The sequence below is a fragment of the Bombina bombina genome, chromosome 4, assembly GCF_027579735.1.
Source record: "Bombina bombina isolate aBomBom1 chromosome 4, aBomBom1.pri, whole genome shotgun sequence".
Taxonomy (NCBI): Eukaryota; Metazoa; Chordata; class Amphibia; order Anura; family Bombinatoridae; genus Bombina; species Bombina bombina.
The window spans coordinates 678104368-678128894 of NC_069502.1; the positions used below are offsets into that span (position 1 = coordinate 678104368).

Genomic DNA, 24527 nt, shown 5'->3' on the forward strand with positions numbered 1-24527 from the left:
TAAAATAATGTTAAGCAGATATGAGTTGTGGCTGCTAGGTAGGGCAGCAATTAACCACAGTATGCTGGGTAAGCCAGAAACACACAGGCCTGATAGAAAATGAAATTAGATTACACTAGCACAATGATTTCAAAGATTTTTTTTTAAATTTAAAATAATGTTAAGCAGATATGAGTGGTGGCTGGCTGCTGCTAGGATAGCAATTAACCACAGTATGCTGTGTAAGCCAGAAACACACAGGCCTGATAGAAAATGAAATTAGATTACACTAGCAAAATGATTTACAAGTTTTTTTTTTAAAATTTAAAATAATGTTAAGCAGATATAAGTCGTGGCTGCTAGGTAGGGCAGCAATTAACCACATTATGCTGTGTAAGCCAGAAACACACAGGCCTGATAGAAAATGAAATTAGATTACACTAGCAAAATGATTTAAAAGTTTTTTTTTTAAATGTAAAATAATGTTAAGCAGATATGAGTGGTGGCTGCTAGGTAGGGCAGCAATTAACCCCAGTATGCTGTGTAAGTCAGAAACACACAGGCCTGATAGAAAATAAAATTAGATTACACTAGCAAAATGATTTCAAAGTTTTTTTAAAAATTTAAAATAATGTTAAGCAGGTATGAGTGGTGGCTGCTAGGTAGGGCAGCAATTAACCACAGTATGCTGTGTAAACCAGAAACACACAGGCCTGATAGAGAATGAAATTAGATTACACTAGCAAAATGATTTCAAAGTTTTGTTGGTTAAATTTACACTAATGTATTGTTAAGCAGATATCAGTGGTGGCACTAATCACAGTATATGCTGTGAGCCTCACACACAGGCTGAAAGCCAGGCAAATGCAAATAAAAATACAAAAAAAAAAAAAAAAAAGACTGAAGTTATTGCCCTAAAAAGGGCTTTTTGGGGTGCTGTCCTTACAGCAGAGATTATATGAGTCCTTCTGGACTGTAGTGGACACTAAATACACTAGCCTAGCTATCTATTTCCCTATTATGTCAGCAGCAGCAACACTAAAGCTCCTCTCACTAAGAAAGCAAGATCGTAATGAGTCTAAAATGGCTGCTGCCAAGGAGCTGGGAGGGTCTGTGAGGGAGTGTCTGCTGCTGATTGGCTCAAATGTGTCAGAAGGCTGTGACATACAGGGTCAAAGTTTCCTCAATGATGACACAAAGGGGGGCGGATCGAACATCGCATATGTTCGCCCGCAGCGGCGAACGCGAACAAGCTATGTTCGCAGTGAACTGTTCTCCGTCGAACAGTTCGCGACATCCCTAATTGTCGGTTTGGGATTATTTGACGAAATGTTGTTGGACCAGAGCAATGAATATTACAGACACTGATGTTTACACAAACGCTATTTTCTGTAACACCTGGTCCTCAAGCAAATAATCTACACTTGCCAACTGTTATTCATGAATGTGCATAGGCTTTAAGTGCTTTCTTCAGAGACTTTGCTTATAACACAGCAGCAAAATATGTGGAAGTTGAAATAACTCCTGGCCACCTACACCACTCCACTTACCTCTGTTTTTGATGAATGTTATACATTATCAAGAGCACTAGATGGCAGAACTATTTCCTGACATGTAGTGTTCCAGACACGTGCATGCTACCTATCTATATATCTCTTCAACAAAGAATAACAAGTGAACAAAGCAAATTTAATCATATAAGTAAATTGGAAACTTGAAAAATTTGGGGTTTCATGTACCTTTATATTATTTTAAACTTTTCTTTGGCATTGCAGTGCTTAATTGCTTATATATGTATCTGTAAGATGTTTTAAATTTCATTAAGGAGCATTACCTTCAAATCACCTGCATATCCTGATAAGAAGACAAATGCAGTACAGGTAAAAAAAAAAAAAACTTTGTCCAAACTGCTTGGGAAAAGAATAGGTTTGGATTTCAGAAGAGTTGGATTTTGTAAATTTGTATATTGAATCTTTAAAATGGGACAGTGTGGAGAGGGGGTGGGTCCAAGTGTATTCAACAATATCGTATGTGATTTAGGCAATATTTAGATGTCATTATACAGCTTATACATGTAACCTAATGGTAGTTTTATAGAATTTTGAATACAAAGAGGCCTAGTTATCAACGTGTCTACTTACCTGCCATTGCCGGCCCCAATACGCCTGCCTAAGCTCGCCTACCATCGCCGCTGCAGACCTGAATACGCTCGCCAAAGTTATCAATAAAGCTGTCCAAAAGCCGCGCACCAAGTACGGGGCGATGAGTAGTGGACAGTGATAGTTATCACTCATCTGATCTCGCTGCTCTTCGGCTTTTTCCCAGCTTTATTGATAAGCTGTCACTAAGCACCCACACTAAACTACACTGTTCTACCCCCTATACCGGCGCCCCCGGAGCCCCTCGCAACTAAATAAAGTTATTAACCCCTAAACCGCCACTCCTAGACCCCGCCGCAACTATAAAAAAATGTATTAACCCCTAAACCGCCGCTCCCGGAGCCCACCGCCACCTACATTATACCTAGTAACCCCTATCCTGCCCCCCCTATACCGCCACCTCTAATAAATTTATTAACCCCTATCCTGCCGATCCCGGACCCCGCCGCAACTAAATAAATTGTTTAACCCCTAATCCGCCACTCCCGGACCCCGCCACAACCTATATTAAACTTATTAACCCCTAATCTGCCCCCCCTACACCGTCGCCACCTATATTAAATTTATTAACCCCTAATATGCCCCCATACACCCTCGCCACCTATAATAAATTTATTAACTGCTATCCTGCCCCCCCTACACCGCCGCCACTATAATAAAATTATTAACCCCTAAACCTAAGTCTAACCCTAACCCTAACACCCCCCTAACTTAAATATTAATTAAATACATCTAAATATTATAACTCTTATTAACTAAATTAATCCTATTTAAAATGAAATACTTACCTTTAAAATAAACCCTAATATAGCTACAATATAAATAATAATTATATTGTAGCTATCTTAGGATTTATTTTTATTTTACAGGCAAATTTCAATTTATTTTAACTAGGTACAATAGCTATTAAATAGTTATTAACTATTTAATAGCTACATAGTTAAAATAAAGAGAAATTTACCTGTAAAATAAAAACTAACCTAAGTTACAATTACACCTATCACTACACTATCATTAAATAAATTATTCCTATTTAAAACTAAATACTTACCTGTAAAATAAACCCTAAGATAGCTACAATGTAATTAATAATTACATTGTAGCTATTTTAGGATTTATATTTATTTTACAGGTAACTTTGTATTTATTTTAGCTAGTTAGAATAGTTATTAAATAGTTATTAACTATTTAATAACTACCTAGCTAAAAGAAATACAGAAATTACCTGTAAAATAAATCCTAACCTAAGTTACAATTAAACCTAACACTACACTATCATTAAATTAATTATCTACAAATAACTACAATTAAATACAATTAAATAAACTAACTAAACAACCCCCCCAACATTAAAACCCACCACCCACATACCCCTACTCTAACCCAAACCCCCCTTAAATAAACCTAACACTACCCCCTGAAGATCATCCTACCTTTAGCCGTCTTCAGCCAGCCGACCACCGATGGAACAGAAGAGGACATCCGCAGTGGCCGAAGTCATCATCCAAGGAGCGCTGAAGAAGTCTTCCATCCGATTGAAGTCATCATCCAAGGGGCACTGAAGAGGTCTACCATCCGATTGAAGTCTTCATCCAGGCGGCTTCTTCAATCTTCATCCATCCGGAGCGGAGCGGAGCCATCTTCAGACGAGCCGACGCGGAGCCATCTTCTTCCACTGATGACTTCCCGACGAATGACGGTTCCTTTAAGTGATGTCATCCAAGATGTCGTCCCTCGAACTCCGATTGGCTGATAGGAATTAAGGTAGGAAAAATCTGAAGATGGCTCCGCGTCGGCTCGTCTGAAGATGGCTCCGCTCCGGATGGATGAAGATTGAAGACGCCGCCTGGATGATGACTTCAATCGGATGGAAGACTTCTTCAGCGCCCCTTGGATGATGCCTTCAATCAGATGGAAGACTTCTTCAGCGCCCCTTGGATGATGACTTCAATCGGATGGAAGACTTCTTCAGCGCCCCTTGGATGATGACTTCGGCCGCTGCGGATGTCCTCTTCTGTTCCATCGGTGGTCGGCTGGCTGAAGACGGCTAAAGGTAGGATGATCTTCAGGGGGTAGTGTTAGGTTTATTTAAGGGGGGTTTGGGTTAGAGTAGGGGTATGTGGGTGGTGGGTTTTAATGTTGGGGGGGTTGTATTTTTATTTTACAGGCAAAAGAGCTTATTTCTTTGGGGTATGCCCCACAAAAGGCCCTTTTAAGGGCTGGTAAGTTAATAGAGCTGTTAACTTTTTAATGTAGAATAGGTTAGGGCATTTTTTATTTTGGGGTTTTTTTTTATTTGATTAGGGGACTTAGATTAGGTGTAAGTAGCTTAAAATTGTTGTAATATTTTTGAAATGTTTGTAACTTATTTTTTTTTTTTTTTGTAACTTATTTTTTTTTTTTTTAACTTTAGTTTGTTTATTTAATTGTATTTAATTGTAGTTATTTGTAGGTAATTTATTTAATTAATTTAATGATAGTGTAGTGTTAGATTTAATTGTAACTTAGGTTAGGATTTATTTTACAGGTAATTTTATATTTCTTTTAGCTAGGTAGTTATTAAATAGTTAATAACTATTTAATAACTATTCTAACTAGCTAAAATAAATACAAAGTTACCTGTAAAATAAATATAAATCCTAAAATAGCTACAATGTAATTATTAATTACATTGTAGCTATCTTAGGGTTTATTTTACAGGTAAGTATTTAGTTTTAAATAGGAATAATTTATTTAATGATAGTGTAGTGATAGGTGTAATTGTAACTTAGGTTAGTTTTAATTTATAGGTACATTTCTCTTTATTTTAACTAGGTAGCTATTAAATAGTTAATAACTATTTAATAGCTATTGTAACTAGTTAAAATAAATTGAAATTTACCTGTAAAATAAAAATAAATCCTAAGATAGCTACAATATAATTATTATTTATATTGTAGCTATTTTAGGGTTTATTTTACAGGTAAGTATTTAGTTTTAAATAGGAATAATTTAGTTAATAAGAGTTATAATATTTAGATGTATTTAATTAATATTTAAGTTAGGGGGGTGTTAGGGTTAGACTTAGGTTTAGGGGTTAATAAATCTATTATAGGTGGCGGCGGTGTAGGGGGGGCAGGATAGGGGTTAATAGGTATTATGTAGGTGGCGGCGGGGTCCGGGATTGGCAGTTTAGTGGTTAACATATTTATTGTAGTTGCGGCGGGGTCCGGGAGCGACGGTTTAGGGGTTAACATATTTATTATAGTTGCGGCGGGGTCCGGGAGCGGCGGTTTAGGGGGGAATAACTTTATTTAGTTGTGGCAGTGTAGGGGGCGGCAGATTAGGGGTTAATATGTATAATGTAGGTTGCGGCGGGGTCCGGGAGCGGCGGTTTAGGGGGTAATAAATGTATTTAGTTGCGGCTGTGTAGGGGGTACAGATTAGGGGTGTTTAGACTCGGGGTACATGTTAGGGTGTTGGGTGCAGACATCTCCCATAGGAATCAATGGGATGTCGGGCAGCAGCGAACATGAACTTTCGCTATGGTAAGACTCCCATTGATTCCTATGGGATCTGCCACCTCCAGGGCGGCGGATTGAAAACCAGATACGCTGGGCCGGAAAAGTGCCGAGCGTACCTGCTAGTTTTTTGATAACTAGCAAAAGTAGTCCGATTGTGCCGAACTTGTGTTCGGAACATCTGGAGTGACGTAAGAATCGATCTGTGTCGGACTGAGTCTGGCGGATCGAAGCTTACGTCACAAAATTCTACTTTTGCCAGGCAGCAGGGCTTGATAACTAAGGCGAATTAGCCTCGCCACAAATACGCTGCGGAATTCCAGCGTATTTGAGGTTGACGGCTTGATAACTAGAGGCCATAGTCTCCTCATAAAGATAGTACAGTACTTTAATCAGAAAGGTAATATTGTTTTTTTTTTTTATAAATATAGACTATTTGTATTTGTAAAAAAAATATTAATTAAAAAGTTTGGATTTTGGAATTCTGGATTTGGGGATTTGTACCTGTATTACGATACAGAAGTGAATGAAATACAAAATATATAATGAAAAGTGGATTCAGTTTGCAGCTTTGCATAGCAGTGAATTTACAGTATTATTGGTACTGCTTGCTATGTAAATATGGTCTCATAGTGTTGGTGAGTGGGTTTTGCCATTTTCAGCATATTTAATAAACCCTTTATTTCTGCAGTTTTTGATAACTTAGCTCACAATTGATTTTTTTGTGAAATAGAAAAAAATATACAAATTTAACCTGTACTATCATTGTTGCATTTTAATTTGTATTAATGTCTGAGAGTTTTTAGCAGTTCCAGGTGCATCTGTGGTTTTTATACAGGTGTCACTTAACGTGCATAATACGTTCTGGGAAATAGGACGTTATGTGATTTGGATGTTGTGTGAACACCATAGTATAGTATATATGTACACAGCAAAGGTTGGTAAGGTAATACTGTACAGTATATGGGTTAAGTAGAAAATAATGTAAAAATTCTGTATACTGTACATAGCCTAATATGTAATCTGTACTTCCCACAATTACATTATGTACACAATAATACACTGTACAGCTGTATGTACAATAAATAATTTTCTTAATTTATTTCGAATAACTAAACTAACCACAAAAAACAATGATAATATTTAGTAATATATTTTTTATTTTATTTGTTTAGTAGAAAGCTTTAAAATGGCACCGTCACTATAAATAACACAATTTCATGCATAAGCGTAAAGGTTCTATTTCTTTTTATTTCAATTTTGTATCTAACGTTATTATTTACAGTTGCTATAGGTTCTTGGTTTGACCATATAAAAGGCTGGTACTCCAACAGTGAAGATTATAATATTCTATTTTTGAAGTATGAAGACATGAAAATGGTAAGCAAATTAATATATACACAACATGCACATACTTGTACATAAATCTCTCACCTTAAAATGTATGCAGGATAAAAGTAATACAAATGGCCCAATTATCTAAAGGTCTCTGGGCTTGTGAGATGCTCTAAGAATGCTGACATTACTAAAAAGCCCCCGGGGGCATTCTGTAAAGATAGTTTTTACCTTGAGAATAGCGTGTTTATAAAGGGGTGTTCTCTGCATGTGAAGGAGATACATAAATTACAATAGGGCTTATTTAAATAAAAAGAGGTAGTTAAAAATTCTATTGTTAAATCTCATTAAAAATGACAAAATTGTTCTGTATAATTCCTATGTAAAAAAACTATTTACAGACACAGTAGAAATGCTAGTTAAACTACACTGTAGATTCAAATGCACTGTGAAATTCATACTTCTAAATACAAAATTCATATTGTTTTCATTATTTTAAAATGAGTTTTGCCAGCTCTGCTAGTGAGCTGAAGAAAAGTGTTCTATGGGTATAACTGAAAGTTCTCCACTAGGTCTGGTGTGTTCTCTAACAATTTTCCCACTGCAGCTCTCACTGTTTTAGCTCAACAATGGAAAAGTGTGAAGATTGTGTCACAATATCTAAAACATAGTGGCCTGGATTACAAGTGGAGCGTTAAATTGTGCTTTCACAACAGCAATATTTGCTCCCCACTCAGTAATACCCGCACACACAAATGTGCACTGGAATTACAAGTCAGGCTCAATGTGAATGCGCATTGCCTGGAAGCCTTGTTCTCACGAGAGCGTGCTTCCATAGGGTCCAATGGGAGCCTCGTTCTCATGCCGTGACCTAGTACCTATCGCAGCACAGGGGTAATTCGTGCAGCGTTGGGCAGCATGATGAAAATATATATGTATATTAATTATATACATATATATTCTCACATTCCCCAACTTTAAACCCCTTATAACTGATAACTGCTTTGTGCAGTTTGTTTGTTTTTATTAAAAAGGTGCTCATATTTTTTATTTCAATAAAGGAACTGTCCACTTTATTTAGATGACAATTGGGGGACAATTAGGACAATTGGGGGACAATTTTTAAATTAACCAGAGGTCTGACCTCTGGTTAATTATGTTAAGTGCAATGTGCTCCCGCAAGCTTGCAGGAGCATTAACCAGCGACTTATATAATTATATATAGTGTGTGTGTGTATATATATAATTGTATTATTTTTTTTATAGATTAAAAAATAACTAATAATAAGTACCAAAAAGATAGCTTTCAGAGTTAGAAACCATGAGAGGCTTAAAAAGGCTCAAATGGTGCTTTCAATAAGTATTAAACACCCCAGGTAAATTCTAGTGAGATTTAACAGGTCTCTCTGAAGGACAGACATGAGCCAATGTCTGAAAACAGCTGAAATAATTGAGACTTAAAGCTTCAAAATGTTGAAACTAAGGCCTTATAGATAATAGCTAACTCCAAAAGATTGATTCATAGTAATATCTGTTGTACAAGGATTGTGTTGAATGTATTGAATGATTACATTTAAAAAATAAAAGATCCCAAATTACATAATAAGCTGAAGAGGTAGATTTTGTTTTTCATGACAATTGGAGCAGGAATATCTAGATGCTGCAATCGTGTACAGAAACCAAGTCACCAACATTTTTTGAGGATTGGGATGAAAATTTGGGCCTTTCTTGAAAGTGCCAGAATTATACACAGTGATACTACTGATAATTGTGACTAAAAGAGTATAAATAACAGTGTTGGTATTGTCTAATAAAGCAATTTCTTTGTTCATTAAAGAAACAAAAACACTCAATAGTGTAGCATAGTATAAAATATGTTTACAATGAATGTATGGCCGAAATACTATTCATAGTGAGTGCTTTAGTAGCTCTAAGGTCAGTGCACGCCTGGCTTTAATCTGCCAGGCAACCAATTAACTCTAAGAGGCCTATTTATTAAAGCGTCAACTTTGTTGCATTCGACGGCACCAATACGCTCGCCTAACATCACGTCCGCGGACCTGAATACGCTCTCCATATTTATAAAAAAAGCTGCGCACCAAGTACGGCGCGATGAGCAGCGGACTGTTGTTAACTAGCAGTCATCGATCTTGCTGCTATTCGGCTTTTTACCAACTTTATTTATACCCTGTTACTAAACACCACCAATATTCTAAAATGTTTAACCCATATCCCTCCGCTCCCGGAGCCCACCGCAACTTTAAAAAAACTTTTAACCTCTATCATGCCGCTGCCAGAGCCCACCGCAACTAAATAAATGTATTAACCCCTAAACCCCTGGCCTCCCACATCACTACCATTTACTAAACCTATTAACCCCTAAACTGCCAGCCCCCCACATAGCCATAAACTAAATTAAGCTATTAACCCCTAAACCTAACAACTTTACATTAAAAATTACCTCATCCCTATCTTATAATAAATTAAAACTTACCTTTAGAATTAAAATAAACTATATTAAACTTTTAATTAACCTACCCTAACTATTATACTTAAATTATATTTAACTATATTAAACTATTAATTAACATACCCTAACTATTATACTAAAAGTACATTAAACTACCAATAAAATTAACATATTACATATTTAAAAACCTAACCCTACTCAAATTTTTTAAATCTACTATTAAAAATGACTAAATTACAAAAAATAAAAACTGTTACAAAAAATAAAAAAATAAAAAACACTAAGTTACAAAAACAAACAAACCACAGTATCAAAAATAAAAAACAATTACACCTAATCTAATAGCCCCCCAAAATAAAAAAACCCTAGGCTACAATAAACTACCAATGGCCCTTAAAAGGGCCTTTTGCGGGGCATTGCCCCCAAGAAATCAGCTCTTTTACCTGTAAAAAATATAAACACCCCCCCCAACAGTAAAACCCACCACGCACACAACCAACCCCCCAAATAAAAACCCTATCTAAAAAACCTAAGCTCCCAATTGCCCTGAAAAGGGCATTTGTATGGGCATTTAGCTCTTTTACAGCCCAGACCCTACTCTAAAAATAAAACCCACCCAATATACCCTTAAATAAACCTAACACTAACCTCCGACCATCTACTTACAGTTTTCGAAGACCAGACATTCATCCTCATCCAAGCGGGCAGAAGTCTTCATCTAGACGGCATCTTTTATATCTTCATCCTTCCGCGCGGAGCGGCTCCATCTTCAAGACATCCGGCGCGGAGCATCCTCTTCTTACGATGGTCAACGAAGAATGAAGTTTCCCTTTGAGGTACGTCATCCAAGATGGCGTCCCTTACATTCCGATTGGCTGATAGAATTCTATTGGATTAGCCAATAGGATGAAAGCTCAATTCTATTGGCTGATTGCAACAGCCAATAGGATTTTCCCCCTTAAATTCCTATTGGCTGATAGAATTCTAAGGGACGCCATCTTGGATGACGTACCTTAAAGGGAAACATCATTGTTCGTTGACCATCGTAAGAAGAGGATGCTCCGTGCCGGATGGATGGATGAAGATAGAAGATGCCGTCTGGATGAAGACTTCTGCCCGCTTGGATGAAGACTTCTGCCCGCTTGGATGAAGACTTCTGCCTGCTTGGATGAAGACTTCTGCCTGCTTGGATGAGGACTTCTGCCACTTGGATGAGGATGGATGTCCGGTCTTCGAAAACTGTAAGTGGATCGTCGGGGGTTAGTGTTAGGTTTATTGGGTGGGTTTTATTTTTAGAGTAGGGTCTGGGCAGTAAAAGAGCCCTTTTAAGGGCAATGCCCTTTTCAGGGCAATGGGGATCTTAAGTTTTTTAGATACGGTTTTTATTTGGGGGGGTTGGTTGTGTGGGTGGTGGGTTTTACTGTTGGGGGGGTGTTTGTATTTTTTTTTTTACAGGTAAAAAAGCTGATTTCTGGGGGGCAATGCCCCACAAAAGGCCCTTTTTAAGGGCCATTGGTAGTTTGTTGTAGGCTAGGGTTTTTTTTATTTGGGGGGGCTTTTTATTTTGATAGAGCTATTAGATTAGGTGTAATTGTTTTTTATTTTTGATATTGTGGGGGGTTTTTTGTAACAATGTTTTTTATTTTTTTGTAACTTGGTTTTTATTTTTTTATAATTTTTAATTGTAGATTTAATTAATTTGAGTAGGGTTAGGTTTTTAAATATGTAATATAGTTAATTTTATTGGTAGTTTAATGTAATTTTAGTATAATAGTTAGGGTAGGTTAATTAATAGTTTAATATAGTTTAATGTAATTGTAGTATAATAGTTAGGGTAGGTTAATTAACAGTTTAATATAGTTTATTTGAATTCTAAAGGTAAGTTTTAATTTATTATAGGATAGGGATGATGTAATTTTAATGTAAAGTTAGCGGGTTGTTAGGTTTAGGGGTTAATAGCTTAATTTAGTTTATGGCGATGTGGGAGGCCAGGAGTTTAGGGGTTAATAATTTTATTACAGTTGTGGCAAGATTCAGGAGCGGCGGGATAGGGGTTAATAACTTTATTTAGTTGCGGTGGGCTCCAGGAGCGGCGGGATAGGGGTTAATACGTTTTATTTAGCTTGCGGCGATTTCAGGGGAGGCAGATTAGGGGTGTTTAGACTCAGAGTATATGTTAGGGTGTTAGGTGTAAACGTTACTTGTTTTCTACAATATAAATCAATGGGATATCTGGCAGCATCGAACATAAGCTTTCTCTGCTTTCAGACTCCCATTGATTCCTATGGAATCCGCGGCCTCCAGGGAGGTGGATTGAAAACCAGGTACGCCGGACCGGAATAGCCGCGAGTGTACCTGTTAGAAATTTGTTAACTTGCAAAAGTTGTCAGATAGTGCCGAATTTGTATTCGAAACATCTGACGTAAGCATCGATCTGTGTCGGATTGAGACTGGCGGATCATATGTTACGTCACAAATTTCAACTTTTGCCGGTCTGTAGGCTTTGATAACTAGGTCGAATCAAGCTCGCCACAATTACACTGCGGAATTCCGACGTATTTGCGGTTGACGGCTTGATAACTAGGCCTCTAAATGTAATCTCCTTCAAAGTAGATTGATTAAAAACTTTAAAATATATAAAAACACCACAATATTACATGCAATAGTAATTCTCTTAGGGTCACAGGAGTTTCCCAAGGTAAAGGAGCCAAAATGACTGTCCCAATGTGTGTATGGTAGTCGACTGCTTAACAGTGTACAGCCTCACCGTTCATCCCGCTCAGTCTTTCTATGGTCTCAGGAAGAGTCTCTTCTCCCGATAAACATTCTGGAACTGAGAGCGATATTCAATGCTCTCAGAGCTTGGCCTCAACTAGCAAAGGCCAAATTCATAAGGTTTCAGTCAGACAACATGACGACCGTTGCATATATCAATCATCAGGGGGGAACAAGGAGTTCCCTGGTGATGAAAGAAGTGACCAAGATAATTCAATGGGCGGAGGATCACTCCTGCCACTTGTCTGCGATCCACATCCCAGGAGTGGAAAATTGGGAAGCGGATTTTCTGAGTCGTCAGACATTCCATCCGGGGGAGTGGGAACTCCATCCGGAAATCTTTGCCCAAATAACTCAATTATGGGGCATTCCAGACATGGATCTGATGGCGTCTCGTCAGAACTTCAAGGTTCCTTGCTACGGGTCCAGATCCAGGGATCCCAAGGCGACTCTAGTAGATGCACTAGTAGCACCTGGGACCTTCAACCTAGCTTATGTATTCCCACCGTTTCCTCTCATCCCCAGGCTGGTAGCCAGGATCAATCAGAAGAGGGCCTCGGTGATCTTGATAGCTCCTGCGTGGCCACGCAGGACTTGGTATGCAGACCTGGTGAATATGTCATCGGCTCCACCATGGAAGCTACCTTTGAGACAGGACCTTCTTGTTCAGGGTCCATTCGAACATCCAAATCTGGTTTCCCTCCAACTGACGGCTTGGAGATTGAACGCTTGATTTATCAAAGCGTGGGTTTTCAGATTCTGTAATAGATACTCTGATTCAGGATAGAAAGCCTGTAACTAGAAAAATTTACCATAAAATATGGAAAAAATATATCTGTTGGTGTGAATCTAAAGGATTCCCATGGAACAAGATAAGAATTCCTAAGATTCTATCCTTTCTACAAGAAGGTTTGGAGAAAGGATTATCTGCAAGTTCTCTAAAGGGACAGATCTCTGCTTTATCTGTTTTACTTCACAAAAGACTGGCAGCCGTGCCAGATGTTCAAGCATTTGTTCAGGCTCTGGTTAGGATCAAGCCTGTTTACAGACCTTTGACTCCTCCCTGGAGTCTAAATCTAGTTCTTTCAGTTCTTCAAGGGATTCCGTTTGAACCCTTACATTCCGTAGATATTAAGTTACTATCTTGGAAAGTTTTGTTTTTGGTTGCAATTTCTTCTGCTAGAAGAGTTTCAGAGTTATCTGCTCTGCAGTGTTCTCCGCCCTATCTGGTGTTCCATGCAGATAAGGTGGTTTTGCGTACTAAGCCTGGTTTTCTTCCGAAAGTTGTTTCCAACAAAAATATTAACCAGGAGATAGTTGTACCTTCTTTGTGTCCGAATCCAGTTTCAAAGAAGGAACGTTTGTTACACAATTTGGACGTAGTCCGTGCTCTAAAATTCTATTTAGAGGCTACTAAAGATTTCAGACACACATCTTCCTTGTTTGTTGTTTATTCTGGTAAAAGGAGAGGTCAAAAAGCGACTTCTACCTCTCTTTCCTTTTGGCTTAAAAGCATTATCCGATTGGCTTATGAGACTGCCGGACGGCAGCCTCCTGAAAGAATCACAGCTCACTCCACTAGGGCTGTGGCTTCCACATGGGCCTTCAAGAACGAGGCTTCTGTTGACCAGATATGTAAGGCAGCGACTTGGTCTTCACTGCACACTTTTGCCAAATTTTACAAATTTGATACTTTTGCTTCTTCGGAGGCTATTTTTGGGAGAAAGGTTTTGCAAGCTGTGGTGCCTTCCATTTAGGTGACCTGATTTGCTCCCTCCCTTCATCCGTGTCCTAAAGCTTTGGTATTGGTTCCCACAAGTAAGGATGACGCCGTGGACCGGACACACCAATGTTGGAGAAAACAGAATTTATGCTTACCTGATAAATTACTTTCTCCAACGGTGTGTCCGGTCCACGGCCCGCCCTGGTTTTTTAATCAGGTCTGATGAATTATTTTCTCTAACTACAGTCACCACGGTATCATATGGTTTCTCCTATATATATTTCCTCCTGTCCGTCGGTCGAATGACTGGGGTGGGCGGAGCCTAGGAGGGATCATGTGACCAGCTTTGCTGGGACTCTTTGCCATTTCCTGTTGGGGAAGAGATAAAGGTCTGTAAACAGGCTTGATCCTAACCAGAGCCTGAACAAATGCTTGAACATCTGGCACAGCTGCCAGTCTTTTGTGAAGTAAAACAGATAAAGCAGAGATCTGTCCCTTCAGAGAACTTGCAGATAATCCTTTCTCCAAACCTTCTTGTAGAAAGGATAGAATCTTAGGAATTTTTATCTTGTTCCATGGGAATCCTTTAGATTCACACCAACAGATATATTTTTTCCATATTTTATGGTAAATTTTTCTAGTTACAGGCTTTCTAGCCTGAATCAGAGTATCTATTACAGAATTGGCTCCACCCCTTTATGTGACATGCATGTGTGGCCGATGAAAATTTTTTTGATAATTGTCTCAGTAAAGGATACCATGGCCATGGCAATTAACTTCACATGTTCTCTACGGATGATGCATATAATCCGGGACACATATCCATTTGAATATCTGTGATAGAAAACTTAACTTTCACTCACGTCAACAGGTGGGATGGAATAAAGCTAAAGAACTGACATGCTTGACAATTGTTGGAAGTTATTTAAATCTACATCTGGATATCCTCATTGTGGTGTTATCATGCATAAAATGTGAATTTGCTATTCCATCTGATAAACTCGGACCATGTTTAGATAATCTGCCTCTTAGTCCAGATCTGCAGGAATATTATCCAATGTTAGATTTCCCATAAATTCTTAGTAGCTTCTATTCCTTCAATACTGCATGACTATTGACTTTGGCATTGTTGTAGAAAACCTTGAAAATTCAGCAGTGCCAGAATCTTAATTACTCTGAATATTTCAGGACATTATTGATTCATATGGATTCAAACTTCCATTTATATATTGCCCATAAACAGTTGCCCCCCCCCCCCCCCTACAAGTTTGGCAGAATTGGTTTCTTCCATATAGGTGGCGAGAGTCCACGACCTGTTACGTATGGGATATACATTTCTAACAGGAGGCAAAGTTTCCCAAAACTCAAAAACCTATAAAACTCCTCCCACCTCACTCATACTTTAGTTTTTACTTTGCCTTCATTGGAGGTGGTTGAAGCATAACAAATGTGCTTTATTTCTTCAGTGAAAGGTGCTTCAGAGCATATTGAAGTCCAGTTCCCCTCAGAGTACAGTGCTTGTCAGAGGGATGTGATTGGAGTACTGCCCTATGATACAATGTTTTCGCCACATGGGAAATCCTTTATAGGTAGACTGACCATATTGCCGCTTTAAGAAGGAACACATATGAAAAATACATATGTCAGGGTTCTTATACAAAATATTTCTTTAAACAGCCCTGAAAACAGCCCTGACATATGTATTTTTCATATGTGTGCCTTTTTAAAGCGGCAATATGGTCAGCCTGTTTATAGGCTCTCTGTAAATTCGGTCGCAAGGACTTGACTTCTGCCTCCCTTTACAGACATTATACTCCTATTCCATTACCTCTGCTGATATGTTTCAGTACTGGTTTGACTGTCTTGGACGAGTGCCTATTGGTAAATACGTTTTGTATTTTTTTAATAGACACACAGCTATGTTTACAGCACTTTTAAAATGTGTAAAAGTTTAAATATATACAGTATGTATATGTGTATGTATGACCCTGGGACAGATACTTACTACTCCTCTTGCATTTTATTAAACCCGGGGCATAATTAGTCATCGTTTGCGCCCAAACTTTTTACATGCGCATGCGGGTGCACGTTGGATTCACACGCCTATTTTTCACACAAGGAGATCAAGAAATAATGTTGTGCGCCATTATTCACGCTCTTAGATTTTACAATTTTAATGTGTGTCACTGTTGGCGCATCAGTGCGTCATACTATGCACACAGGGCAACAGATCAAAAGATGCGCACACTAGTGCACCTTTTTTGCCTTATTGAAAATTGTGCGCCCTGACGGTTACTGCTTTCCTAGGCTACATGGCTTAGTGCTTTAACGTCCATACAAAGCTATATAAAGGAGCATATATTTTTTTCCTTTCCCTCAAAAAGCTTGCCTTAAGAAAGTAATAAAAGTAATTATTGCATCTAATTTTTTTTCATGAAAACTTTTGCTATAATGGAGCAACACGAATCTGTCCCTAAATTTATCATAGGAACTACTATGAACATCTTTCTACCAAAGCTAAGTGTACTTGTAAAATAACTGAAGTAGCTTCTTCAGCTCATTTATGTGACTCATGCTTAGATTTTTTATTGCATACTGATCAATCTAATGATGTTTCTATGTGTACTAATGCACTGTTTCCTCTTTTTTCTGGTCCTAAGAAAGGCCAGAAAGCCTTTGCTATTTCTTTCTCCTCTTGGTTTAAACTTTTGCTTCACAAAGCTTACGTGGAGGCGGGTCAGCCTCCGTCACAGATAATTACAGATTATTCTACTAGATTGGTTGCCACATCTTGGGCTTTTAAGAATAAGTCTTCAGTTGAATTTGCAAAACGGCCACATGGGGGACAATGTATCAAGGGCCGAATGGCCCCTGTTTTCGCGCGAGCCTTCAGGCTTGCAGGAAACAGCAGTTAAGAAGCAGCAGTCTTAAGACCGATGCTCCTTAATTTGTACGCTGTCTCTGTGGCTGTGGACATCAATCTGCCCGATCGTATACGATCGGGTTTATTGACACCCCCTGTTAGCGGTGAATCTGCAGGGGGCGGCATTGCACAAGCAGATGAACAGAACTGCTTGTGCAATGTTAAATGCCGACAGCGTATGCTGTTGGCATTCAGCGATGTCTGTCGGACATAAACCGCTTAACGGATCATGTCGGACAGACACTTGGTAAATTGGGCACCTTGGTCTTCTCTGCATACCTTTACTAAATTTTACCATTTTGATGTTTTTGCTTCGTCAGAAGCAGCCTTTGGTAGAAAGGTCCTTCAGGCAGTTGTCTCAGTTTGATAATTGTGCCTATATAATTAGTTAGTCATAAAATACATTTTTGGTTCATGGATTTAATTTCTCAGAGAAAAAAGCTCTTTATTTTAATCCCTCCATTTATTGTTACTCATGGACTTCCATATTTTGGCCTCTATGTATCAAGCCATCTACTTACCTGCATTCGCCGGTCTAATACGCTCGCCTACCATCGCCGCCGCGGACCTGAATACGTTAGCCAAAGTTATCAAGAAAGCTGTCAAGAAGCCGCGCACCAAGTACGGTGCGATGAGCAGCGGACTGTTGTTAACTGACAGTTATCGATCTTGCTGCTCATCGGCTTCTTCGCAGCTTTCTTGCTAGCCTGTCACTAAGCACCCACACTAAACTATACTGTTTTACCCCCTAAACCTCCGCTCCCGGAGCCCCCCGCACCTAAATAAAGTTATTACCCCCTAAACCGCCGCTCCTGGACCCCGCCACAACTATAATAAATATATTAACCCCTAAACCGCCGCTCCCGGACCCCGCCGCACACCTACATTATACCTATTAACCCCTAATCTGCCCCCCTACACCACCGCCACCTACTTTATACTTATTAACCCCTAAACCGCCGCTCCCAGACCCCGCCGCAACTAAATAAATATATTAACCCCTAAACTGTCGCTCCCGGACCCCGCCACCACCTACATTATACCTATTAACCCCTAATCTGCCGCCCACTATACCGCCGCCACCTACATAAAGTTATTAACCCCTATCCTGCCGATCCTGGACCCCGCAGCAAATAAATTAATTGTTGAACCCCTAAACCGCCGCACCCAGACCCCGCTACCACCTACGTTACATTTATTAACCCCTATCCTGCCCCCCCTACACCGCCGCCACCTACAGTACATTGATTAACCCCTAATCTACACCCCCGCCAATATATTAAATGAATTAACCCCAAAGTCTAACCCTAACCCTAACACCCCCCTAACTTAAATATTATTTAAATTAATCTAAAAAAATATTCCTATAATTAAAAAAATATTCCTATAATTAAAAAAAAAATCCTATTTAAAACTAAATACTTACCTATAAAATAAACACTAAGGCCTAGATTTAGAGTTTGGCGGTAGCCGTGAAAACCAGCGTTAGAGGCTCTTAACGCTGGTTTTAGGCTACCGCCGGTATTTGGAGTCAGTCAGGAAAGGGTCTAACGCTCACTTTTCAGCCGCGACTTTTCCATACCGCAGATCCCCTTACGTCAATTGCGTATCCTATCTTTTCAATGGGATCTTTCTAACTCCGGTATTTAGAGTCGTGTCTGAAGTGAGCGTTAGAATTCTAACGACAAAACTCCAGCCGCAGAAAAAAGTCAGTAGTTAGAGCTTTCTGGGCTAACGCCGGTTCATAAAGCTCTTAACTACTGTGCTCTAAAGTACACTAACACCCATAAACTACCTATGTACCCCTAAACCGAGGTCCCCCCACATCGCCGCCACTCAATTAAATTTTTTTAACCCCTAATCTGCCGACCACCACCTACGTTATACTTATGTACCCCTAATCTGCTGCCCCTAACACCGCCGACCCCTATATTATATTTATTAACCCCTAACCTGCCCCCCACAACGTTGCCGCCAGCTACCTACAATTAACCCCTAATCTGCCGACCGCCACCTACGTTATACTTATGTACCCCTAATCTGCTGCCCCTAACACCGCCGACCCCTATATTATATTTATTAACCCCTAATTTGCCCCCCTCAACGTCGCCTCCACCTGCCTACACTTATTAACCCCTAATCTGCCGAGCGGACCGCACCACTACTATAATAAAGTTATTAACCTCTAATCCGCCTCACTCCCGCCTCAATAACCCTATAATAAATAGTATTAACCCCTAATCTGCCCTCCCTAACATCGCCGACACCTAACTTCAATTATTAACCCCTAATCTGCCGACCAAATCTCGCCGCTACTGTAATAAATGGATTAACCCCTAAAGCTAAGTCTAACCCTAACACTCCCCTAAGTTAAATATAATTTAAATCTAACGAAATAAATTAACTCTTATTAAATAAAATATTCCTATTTAAAGCTAAATAGTTACCTGTAAAATAAACCCTAATATAGCTACAATATAAATTATAATTATATTATAGCTATTTTAGGATTTATATTTATTTTACAGGCAACTTTGTATTTATTTTAACCAGGTACAATAGCTATTAAATAGTTAAGAACTATTTAATAGCTAAAATAGTTAAAATAATTACAAAATTACCTGTAAAATAAATCCTAACCTAAGTTACAATTAAACCTAACACTAGACTATCAATAAATTAATTAAATACAATACCTACAATTATTTACAATTAAACCTAACACTACACTATCAATAAATGAATTAAATACAATATCTACAAATAAATACAATTAAATAAACTAACTAAAGTACAAAAAATAAAAAAGAACTAAGTTACAAAAAATAAAAAAATATTTACAAACATTAGAAAAATATTACAACAATTTTAAACTAATTACACCTACTCTAAGCCCCCTAATAAAATAACAAAGCCCCCCAAAATAAAAAAATGCCCTACCCTATTCTAAATTACAAAAGTTCAAAGCTCTTTTACCTTACCAGCCCTGAACAGGGCCCTTTGCGGGGCATGCCCCAAAGAATTCAGCTCTTTTGCCTGTAAAAAAACACATACAATACCCCCCCAACATTACAACCCACCACCCACATACCCCTAATCTAACCCAAACCCCCCTTAAATAAACCTAACACTAAGCCCCTGAAGATTTTTTACAGGCAAAAGAGCTGAATTTCTTGGGGCATGCCCCGCAAAGGGCCCTGTTCAGGGCTGGTAAGGTAAAAGAGCTTTGAACTTTTGTAATTTAGAATAGGGTAGGGCATTTTTTTTATTTTGGGGGGCTTTGTTATTTTATTAGGGGGCTTAGAGTAGGTGTAATTAGTTTAAAATTGTTGTAATATTTTTCTAATGTTTGTAAATATTTTTTTATTTTTTGTAACTTAGTTCTTTTTTATTTTTTGTACTTTAGTTAGTTTATTAAATTGTATTTATTTGTAGATATTGTATTTAATTCATTTATTGATAGTAGTGTTAGGTTTAATTGTAGATAATTGTAGGTATTGTATTTAATTAATTTATTGATAGTCTAGTGTTAGGTTTAATTGTAACTTAGGTTAGGATTTATTTTACAGGTAATTTTGTAATTATTTTAACTATTTTAGCTATTAAATAGTTCTTAACTATTTAATAGCTATTGTACCTGGTTAAAATAAATACAAAGTTACCTGTAAAATAAATATAAATACTAAAATAGCTATAATATAATTATAATTTATATTGTAGCTATATTAGGATTTATTTTACAGGTAAGTATTTAGCTTTAAATAGGAATAATTTATTTAATAAGAGTTAATTAATTTCGTTAGATTTAAATTATATTTAATTTAGGGGGGGTGTTAGTGTTAGGGTTAGACTTAGCTTTAGGGGTTAATACATTTATTAGAATAGCGGTGAGCTCCAGTCGGCAGATTAGGGTTTAATGTTTGAAGTTAGGTGTCGGCGATGTTAGGGAGGGCAGATTAGGGGTTAATACTATTTATTATAGGGTTAGTGAGGCGGATTAGGGGTTAATAACTTTATTATAATAGCGGTGCGGTCCGCTCAGCAGATTAGGGGTTAATAAGTGTAGGCAGGTGGAGGCGACGTTGTGGGGGGCAGATTAGGGGTTTATAAATATAATATAGGGGTCGGCGATGTTAGGGCAGCAGATTAGGGGTACATAGGGATAATGTAAGTAGCGGCGGTTTATGGAGCGGCAGATTAGGGGTTAATAATAATATGCAGGGGTCAGCGATAGCGGGGGCGGCAGATTAGGGGTTAATAAGTGTAAGGTTAGGGGTTCTTAGACTCGGGGTACATGTTAGAGTGTTAGGTGCAGACGTAGGAAATGTTTCCCCATAGCAAACAATGGGGCTGCGTTAGGAGCTGAACGCGGCTTTTTTGCAGGTGTTAGGTTTTTTTTCAGCTCAAACAGCCCCATTGTTTTCTATGGGGGAATCGTGCACGAGCACGTTTTTGAAGCTGGCCGCGTCCGTAAGCAACTCTGGTATCGAGAGTTGCAGTGGCGTTAAATATGCCTGTACGCTCCCTTTTTGGAGCCTAACGCAGCCATTCTGTGAACTTTCAATACCAGAGGTATTTAAAAGGTGCGGCCAGAAAAAAGCCAGCGTTAGCTACGCGGGTCGTTACCGACAAAACTCTAAATCTAGCCGTAAGATAGCTACAATATAACTAATAGTTACATTATAGCTATTTTAGGGTTTATTTTTATTTTACAGGCAACTTTGTATTTATTTTAACTAGGTACAATAGTTATTAAATAGTTATTAACTATTTAATAGCTACCTAGCTAAAATAAAGACAAATTTACCTGTCAAATAGGGGCGGCGGGGTCTGGGAGCGGAGGTTTAGGGGTTAATAAGTATAAAGTAGGTGGCGGCGGTGTAGGGGGGGCAGATTAGGGGTGTTTAGACTCGAGGTACATGTTAGGGTGTTAGGTGCAGAAACTTCCCATAGAAATCAATGGGATATCGGGCAGCAGCGAACATGAGCTCTCAATGCTGTCAGACTCCCATTGATTCCTATGGATCCACCGCCTCCAGGGCGGCGGATTGAAAACCAGGTACGCTGGCCCGGAATAGTGGCAAGCGTACCTGGTAGGTATTTGATAAATACCAAAAGTAGTCAGATTGTGCCGAACTTGCGTTCGGAACATCTGTAGTGACGTAAGCATCGACGATCTGTGTCGGACTGAGTCCGGTGGATCGTATGTTACGTCACTGAATTCTACTTTTGCCGGGCTGTAGGGCTTGAAAACTACGGTGAATCAGCCTCGCCACATATATGCTGCGGAATTCCAGCGTATTTGCGGTTAACGGCTTGATAACTAGAGGCCATTGGGTATAATATTCCATACATAACAGGTCATGGACTCTCGCCACCTAAATGAAAGAAAACGTAATTTATATCTCACCTGATAAATTAATTTCTTTCATGGTGATGAGAGTCCATGAGCCCCACCCATTTGGGGTTGAATTATTTATTTAAGCACATTTATTTTTCCTGCTCCTCATTTTGGCTTGTATTCCTTCTAAACACCTCACCACTTGGCTATACATCAAACTAAGGTATGAGTGAGGTGGGAGGGTTTTTATAGGCTTTTGAGGTTTGGGAAACTTTGTCTCCTCCTAGTAGGAATGTATATCCCATATGTAACCGGTCATGGACTCTCGCTTCTATGAAAGAAATGTAATTTATCAGGTGAGATATAAATTGTTTTTGACCTACATAAGTCTGTAAATTGAAGACCTTTTCTGAATTTTGACTCTGTGGATGTCACTCTAGGTGCTGTTTAAGTAGAGATGGAAAAAATATCTTTTAGGACAGAGTTGCAGAAAATACTGGTGTAATTGAGGCATTTGCCATCCTGCTGGCTTAGCAGTGTGGAATTTTGATGCCTCTTCCCTAATGTTTTCATCGATGTTCTGGCTGTCAGAGAGGTGCATGGTAAGAGTTTGGTCAGATATAAAATGTTTTCTTCAATGTTTTGAGTTGGAAGGTACCATGCCTACTTTTGGTATTAAATCAATCATGCAAATGGTCAACAGCACTATAGTATAAAAGTTTAAAACAAGAAAAAACGAAAAAGTGATGTTTCGGGGTTCCCCCCTTAATCATACATGTTGTGCAGTCATTTCAAATAACTTTTAAAAGCATTTTGACTGCAGATATTCCACTTCTAGATATCTACTGCCATCTATTGTATTATGGAGGTAACTGCAGCTTTACATACATACATACGCCTAGATTTAAGTTCTGTGTTAGCCGTCAAAGGCTGCGTTAAGGGGTCCTAAAGCTGCTTTTTACCGCCCGCTGGTATTTAGAGTCAGTCAGGAAAGGGTCTAACTCTCACTTTCCAGCCGCGACTTTTCCATACCGCAGATCCCCTTACGCCAATTGCGTATCCTATCTTTTCAATGGGATCTTCCTAACGGTATTTAGAGTCTTGGCTGAAGTATTTAGGGGGGTGTTAGGGTTAGGGTTAGACTTAGCTTTAGGGGTTAATACATTTATTAGAGTAGCGGCGAGGTCCGGTCGGCAGATTAGGGGTTAATACTTGAAGTTAGGTGTCGCCAATGTTAGGGAGGGCAGATTAGGGGTTAATACTATTTATTATAGGGTTTGCGAGGCGGGAGTGCAGCGGTTTAGGGGTTAATACATTTATTATAGTGGCGGCGAGGTCCGGTCGGAAGATTAGGGGTTAATAAGTGTAGGTAAAGTAGCGGCAACGTTGGGGGGGGCAGATTAGGGGTTAATCAATATAATATAGGGGTCGGCAATGTTAGGGGCAGAAGATTAGGGGTACATAGGTATAATGTAGGTTGCGGCGGTGTCCGGAACGGCAGATTAGGGGTTAATAATAAAATGCAGGGGTCAGCGATAGCAGGGGCAGCAGATTAGGGGTTAATAAGTGTAAGGTTAGGGGTGTTTAGACTCGGGGTACATGTTAGGGTGTTAAGTGCAGACTTAGAAAGTGTTTCCCCATAGGAAACAATGGGGCTGCATTAGGAGCTGAACGCTGCTTTTTTGCAGGTGTTAGGTTTTTTTTCAGCCCAAACTGCCCCATTGTTTCCTATGGGGATATCGTGCACGAGCACGTTTTTCCAGCTAGCCGCTACCGTAAGCAACACTGGTATTGAGAGTTGAAGTGGTGGTAAATATGCCTGTACGCTCCCTTTTTGGAGCCTAACGCAGCCCTTCAGAGAACTCTCAATACCAGCGTTATTTAAAAGGTGCGGGGGAAAAAAACACGCGTAGCTAACGCACTCCTTTGGCCGCAAAACTCTAAATCTAGCCGATAATGTCTCAAAGCCCTGCCGTATATACATTCAATTACTCTGTTTTTTTTACTTTTATTGCCAACTGTTAATTTTTTTTCAAAATTATTTAAACATAATTAAAAACAATATAGTAAGCATATACGAAAAGGAAGCATATACAAAAAGGAATTAGCTCTACGCTATTGAGATACATTCTAGATAATAGAGGCTTATAATAAGAAAATCATACCACATTATAAAATACAGTTAGATCGTAATCTTTATTAAGGCCTTTAGGTCTAAGTGTTTCCAATCTATGTATCCATTGCACTTCTCTCTGTTTCAAGAGCTTTTCCCTATCCATTCCATTTCTTTGTGGCCCTACGTGGTCTATGACGTGCCACCTT

General features: G+C 38.8%; 1 protein-coding gene across 3 annotated transcripts in view; it reads left to right on the forward strand.

Annotated features, from left to right (window-relative positions):
* The window catches only part of LOC128656711 (amine sulfotransferase), a 130259-nt gene that overhangs the window by 88615 nt on the left and 17117 nt on the right, over positions 1-24527 (forward strand). For all 3 annotated transcript variants that reach the window (XM_053710815.1, XM_053710814.1, XM_053710816.1), the window contains one exon: positions 6924-7018. In XM_053710815.1, the coding sequence (XP_053566790.1) occupies positions 6924-7018 (95 nt within the window). The remainder of the gene's footprint in view (positions 1-6923; positions 7019-24527) is intronic.